Here is a 6,634-nt window from a genome sequence, read left to right as displayed (position 1 = left end):
TGAGTTTGATGTGAAGACAATCAGGCAAAGATTCTGATTATCAAGCTTACTGAACCTTTGATCTTGATCTCGGTCTCCCATACCCCCTTTCTCTCTCAATTATAGGAAATTAAGAAAATTGAATCGGTGCACCATTCTATCTACATTTTCTTATAGATAGAATTGGGAGAGAAGTGGAAATGGTAGTTTGATTGAGAACCGATCGCCACCATGATTGATTGATGTTTAAGCATATCCATCCAGATCGCCACCATCTTTATAAAAATACCGGAGAAGACGAACCAAATCTTCAGCTCCATCATCGTCGTTGCCACCACCACCGGAGAAGAAAAAACCTTAAGCTTGTCACCGCTACCAGATCTGCAAATGAGATACTCAGATCTGAAAACACGTTCCTCAGATCTGAAAGTCATCATCTCCTTGAGCTCGTCTCTGCTAAAAGAGAAGACCTACCAGGCGGCGGCGTTAGGGCTTGCTTTAACAGGAGGAGCCCGTCATCTGAGGAGGATATCGGACACCCACGCACTCGATCCGATTTTTTCTTCTTGAAGGTGTTCATCCTAAAATCATTCATTAGATTTGATTTTGTGTGTGTGGAGAAGAAGGAGATAGCGGAGGTTACCAGAAAAATCAATTTATAGAAAAAGGAGGTGCAGGACACGGTGGTAGTGGAGGACGGTAGTTGAAGTGTGTATGTGTTGTTGAGTCTATGTTCATGAATATGAATATGTGTTCTTTAGTTTGTATTTGTAGAGAGAGAGAGAGAGAGAGAGAGGTGGGCCCATTTTTTTATTATTAAAATAAATAAATAACTATTAAATTTTAGAAAAATGAAAGAAAAATGAAAAATAAATACCCTAAGGGTATTAAAGTCATTTCAGTTTATCTAGGGACCAAATCCGCAATGAAACTAACTCAAAAGGACCACGAAACCAAAAAAGTCGGGGTTTTGATTAAAACCCCAAAAATATGCATACCACAGGGACCATTTTTACAATTTTGTCTATATAAATTACAAACCTTTTGAATGGTTGCTATTGATTATGTGGAAAATTGAAAAGTTTTTGGAGGTTTCAAATATATATAATGTAAAATGAAATGTTTTGGAAATTTATGGTTGAAATAAATGTTCTTGAGATGAGTTAGTTTAAATATTTATCTATCTTGCTCTATATTTAAAGTAATTACAATATAAAAAAATATTATTTCCAAATTCAATGATACTGACATAACTATTTTTAATAAGATATATTAATTATAATATAATACTTTGCGCATGGATATTTGCTAATTATAATATAATATTTTGTGTAACATGTGGATATTCGCCTAGTAAAAAGTAAAGGAAACAAAAAGCAAGATAAACCATACTGTTATATATTTAGAAAATATTTTACATGTGTCTAACCAAATTTGACCTATATAGTGTCTTTTGTATATGCCTGTTAATGATTACTTATTGAGTCAACGTTCTCTATATATACTACGTTTTTGAATAAATAAATAATTTCTACAAATAAACTTTCTCAGTGGAGAGTTGATGAAGGGCCCGAATATGGATGTGGTCATGGAAATTTAGGAGACCCACGACATATTGGATACAAAACGGCAAAACCTAACATGTTTAGAACAATTTTGCTTCTATCCACTTGTGACTATATATTTATTTACTTATCTTTAATCAGCTTTTGAATATATAGTCTTTTTTTTTTTTCTCAACAATAAAAACATATATATTCAAAAGATAATTAAAAAAATAACTAAATAAATATATCGACTATTTAAAAACTTAATAAACGATCAGATTTTCTAAAATCACCGGTAAGAATCAGTGAATCAACCAACAAATATATATATATATATATATATATATATATATATATATATATATATATATATATATGGAAAAATTCAATAGAGAACCATAATCATTTGTTATTGAAGGACCCAAATCTTTTTTTCAATTTCTAAAACTTATTCTTTATTGAAAAAAAAATCTAAAAATATCTAAATTCATATATTAACATTGTGAACATGAAAAATATTTTTCAGATTCACCGTGTGAATCCGGATTCACATTGTGAATTTTCAAAGATTCACATTGTGAATTTGACGTTAAAAAAAATCGAATTTTATGTCATTGGAAAAAGGATAAAAAGTTATGATTTTCTGTATTTTTAGTTTTTTTTTTGATAAAAAATAAGTTCTAAAAGTTGAAAAAAAGATATTGAACCTCAACCTCACCCTATATATATATATATATATATATATATATATATATATATATATATATATATATATATATATATATATACATATATATATATAAGACTACAATATTTTGTGAGACGAAGAGACACAACCATAATCACTCATTTTGTAGATAAAAAAAACATAGTTGAAATCGAAAATAATTGAAAATTTTTTTAAAAAATTATTTTCGTCACTTTTTTTATCCAAAAAAAATAAAATAAAAAACTAAAACAATATAAAAAAATTACCGTTTTTTGGAATATCTATGATGTATTTTAGTAGAATACTAGAATATTTTACATATCTGATAAATCTACTAGAATATTAAAATATTCTAACATTCTAAAAATCACTTTGAAATATTTATACTGTAATATTTTATTAGAATATTTCACGTATTTAAAAAAAAGCGGTAATTTATTATTATTATTTTTTAAATTTTTTTAGGTAAAGAAAATGATGAAAATAATAATGAAAAAATCAATTTTTGGATTTTTCCTTTATTTTGTATTTTAATTTTTTCTTTAGATTGCGTTTTATGGTCTGTCGGTTTCACAAAATTAACATGGTCTTAAATGAAGGTAAACATATATATATATATATATATATATATATATATATATATATATATATATATATATATGCTCACAGATTGAATAATCATACATGATTATGGTGGTTGGTGGCAGAGGTAGTGGTGGTGGTCGTGGTATAAGTGATAGAGGTGGCATTCTTGGGGTCGGTTAGTGGTAGTGGTGGTGGCTGTGGCGTTGGAAAAATGAAGGCGTCGTCAAATAATCATTTATGATTATAAATCTCTCACCGTGTCGGTACGCTAGAGAGCCAGAGCAGCAAATGAAAAATGTATGGGTGATGTTGAATCTCAACATCTCCAGTTTTTTCAGACTCTCGACATAACCTACTATATATATATATATATATATATATATATATATATATATATATATATATATATATATATATATATATATATATATATATATATATATATATATAATGAAACGTTAATATTCACATCAGAATTACTTCAATAATACTCATATATGAGTATTATTGAAGTAATTCTGATGTGAATATTAACGTTTGATTATTCATATATTCATTAGAATGTTATTAATATATTATAAATTTTTTGCATGTGCATTATTGTAATAAATTATATTATTAGTTTTAACGTGTGATTATTCATCTATACATTGCTCAAAACTTAAACTGCACTCCCTTGACGATTCTATCGAAGGAAAAGCTCACTGGTCCAAACTACATGGACTGGATGTGCATCTTGAAGATGAATATTCACTACGAGAACAAATAGTATGTTCCCGAGCACCATGTTCTTGAGACTGATGAGTCGATTGCTACTCTTGAACAACTTGATACTCATAATAAACATGTTGACGAAGCCAATAAGGTCACTTGCATCTTGATTTCAGTTATGGCACATGAGTTATAGAAGTTTAATATGGACTACTAGACACATGAATTGATTGTAGATCTTGCTGAAAAGTTTCAGAAGAAGGCGAGCCGAGAACCCTATGAGGTCGTCAACTCCCTAATGGTGTGTAAGCTAAAGGAAGGAGAATATGTATGCGCTCACGTGAAAATGATGCAGAGGTATGTGGAGAGGCTGGAGAAACTCAATTTGACGTTCGATAAGAAGTTGACCACTGGTATGGTCCTTAACTCCCTACCTGCTAGTTGTGATCCGTTCATTTTGACCTATCAATTGAACAACACAAAGACCATATTGACCCAACTCCACAACTTGTTGCAAATTGATTAATCAGGAATAAAGAAAACTTATGTCCCTTTTGTGACAAGTGCTCCTATCCTAGTCATTGGTCATGGCAAAGTAAAGAAGTGGAATGCAAACTCCCCACCCAATTGGGAAGGGAAAGCCCATGGTGGAGCGTCTAACAGTGGGTCAAAGGGAAAAGCACAACTTTGATGTTCCTACTGCCAGGGATCCAAAAGAGGCCACTTGCTTTCATTGTGGAAAAAAGGGGCATTCTAGAAGAAGTTGGCCGAAATACTTGCAAGAGTTGAAAGAGAGGAAGATGTGGCTCCTCGTCAGGTATATACACTGTCCAAATTAATAAAACACAACTTTCTCATTCTTGGGTCCTTGATACATTATGTGGTTTCCATATTTGTTCTGATGTGTAGGGGCTAAGAGAAAGTGAGGAAGTAGAGCATGGACGATTGGACCAGGTCATAGACACATATATAATAAATGCATTGCCCAACTCTAAATGGATAGAGCGTTCGAATCATTTGACTTAAGGTCAGATGATGAATGCGAATCTTGTATATTAGGCAAGATGACAAAGTCAACTTTCACTGGAATATATCATTACTCGCATGAAGACTTCTCAAACTGGTTCCTTAGGCAATCTGCAAACTATAGCCATACCCATTTTATGAATGCCCAATGAGAAATGATAGGGTATAGAGGTTCTATTGGCTGATGACGGATATTGTTCTGTCTTTGGCATGAATCACACTTATGAGCATGTAAGAAGGCTTATTTCTTCATAGTTGGTCAGTAGTATCGTATTTGTAACACTTTGGAACATAAAGATCAGCCCCTAGTGTGGTTCCTACAATCCCCTTCATGTATATCTTTTAAGACTTCCATAGATTCGTGATCTTCTAAGCACCTTAGACATGGCCCTGCTCTAGACTTCTTGTATAATACTCATTGCATCATCACAGAGCGTGAGACCCTCATTTGAAATGCTTTGTCACTCTTTTCTTCTTTTAGGACCATACGATTCTAGAAATATTCTATGATGGGTTGCATCAAGGATCTTGAATGTTGTTGTGGATCTTGAATGTTTGGATCAGGATCTTGAACATTAGGATCCTTGTGAGAGAATTAGATAATTGGATTTCCGATTGCTGCAATGTTAGTTGCTTGATCAGGATCATGGGAAATGATATCTTATGGCATCTTGATTGGATCTTTTATTTTCGGGATCATTATTTGAACTATTGGGATGTTGGTCTCTAATGGCATCCTAAGGGAAGATCCTAGATTGGCTAGTGAGTTTTCTTTGGCATTATCTTCTTTAGGAACTTGGTTTAAAATAAAATTTGTAAATTACGAGGCTAATGTTTTAAGTATTTGAAGGTATAAGGCTAATCTTTCACCTTTGAATGCATAGGATCCATTGAAATAGTTAGTTATTAATAGTGAATCGACATATACGTGGAGATCCTTGATCTTAAGATCCTTAGCTAGTTGTAGCCCCATGATTAGTGCTTCTTCTGCTTCATTGTTAGTTGCATCGAATTCAAAACTAACTGCTTGGAGTAGGATGTCCCCCTGTGGTGATTTTATTATGATCCCAAGGCATGTTCCTCTGAAGTTGGATGCTCCATCTTTAAAGAGTAACCATTCCCCCATGCTTTTTTCTTTTTGAAGTCGTTGAATTTCTAATTCTACCTCAGGTTGTAGGTCATCACTAAAATCAACCACAAAATATGCTAATGCTTGTGACTTTATTGTCGTTCTTGGAAAATATTCAATGTCATACATGATCAGCTTCGTTGACCACTTATCCATTCTACCTGACATTTCTTGTTTTCTCATGACATCCTTAATAGGATATTTAGTTTTGATATGTACTGTATGAGTTAAAAAATAATGTCTTTGTTAGGTAGTAGTTGTAATTAGTGCATGTATTATTTTTTCAAGGTGAGAGTACATACTTTCAAGATCCAAGAGGCTTTTACTTACATAGAAAATAAGATGTTGATCTTCGTCAAGATCCTTGGCCAAGACTACAATAAAGGAGGAGAGGTTCCCCATATAGTGGTTTCACCAATAGTGGCGTTGAACTTAAATATATTTGAAGTTCTTGGAAGGTATGTTCATGTTCTTTGGCCCATTCAAACTTCTTATTTTTCTTCAATATATCATAGGAAGGTTTTCACCTCTAATGATTTTGATATGAATCTATTCAAATCTGCCACTCTTCCTGTCAACCTTTGGATATCCTTGGTTTAGGTAGGGATTTTAGATTGACTATTGTTTTGATCTGCTCTATACTTGCTTCTATTTCCCTCTTAGTGACCATGTAACCTAGGAACTTGTATGCCTTCATTCCAAAGTGGCACTTATATTGGCTTGGCTTCATGTTTTATTCATCCTGTATGTTGAAAGCCTATTCAAGAGCCCTGAGGTGATCTTCAAATTTTTGGATTTAACTACCGTATCTTCAACATATACTTCCATGGTATCCCCGAGGTTGTCTTTGAACATACAATATACCAATATTTGATATGTTTCACCTGCATTTTTTAAACTAAAGGGGATATCGATATAGCAATATATACATGTCAACGTTATGAAGGA

The 6,634-nt window shown here is 32.4% G+C and overlaps 1 protein-coding gene across 1 annotated transcript; it reads right to left on the bottom strand.

The window, feature by feature from the left end:
* Window positions 1-5,377: 5,377 nt before the first annotated feature.
* LOC145068120 (uncharacterized) lies at window positions 5,378-5,842 on the bottom strand. Its single transcript, XM_079015102.1, has one exon. It carries the CDS (start codon window positions 5,840-5,842, stop codon window positions 5,378-5,380), a length of 465 nt encoding a protein of 154 aa, XP_078871228.1.
* Between the last annotated feature and the right edge of the window lie 792 nt (window positions 5,843-6,634).

This window comes from Lactuca serriola, chromosome 8 (genome assembly GCF_051521515.1).
Source record: "Lactuca serriola cultivar US96UC23 chromosome 8, Lser_US96UC23_V15, whole genome shotgun sequence".
Taxonomy (NCBI): domain Eukaryota; kingdom Viridiplantae; phylum Streptophyta; class Magnoliopsida; order Asterales; family Asteraceae; genus Lactuca; species Lactuca serriola.
Note: the sequence above shows the minus strand (reverse complement) of the source record. Positions and strands in the feature narration are given on the sequence as shown.

Coding starts and splice junctions, on each gene's coding strand:
- LOC145068120 (XM_079015102.1), bottom strand. CDS start 5,842: ATGGATAAGTGGTCAACGAAGCTGATCATGTATGACATTGAATATTTT.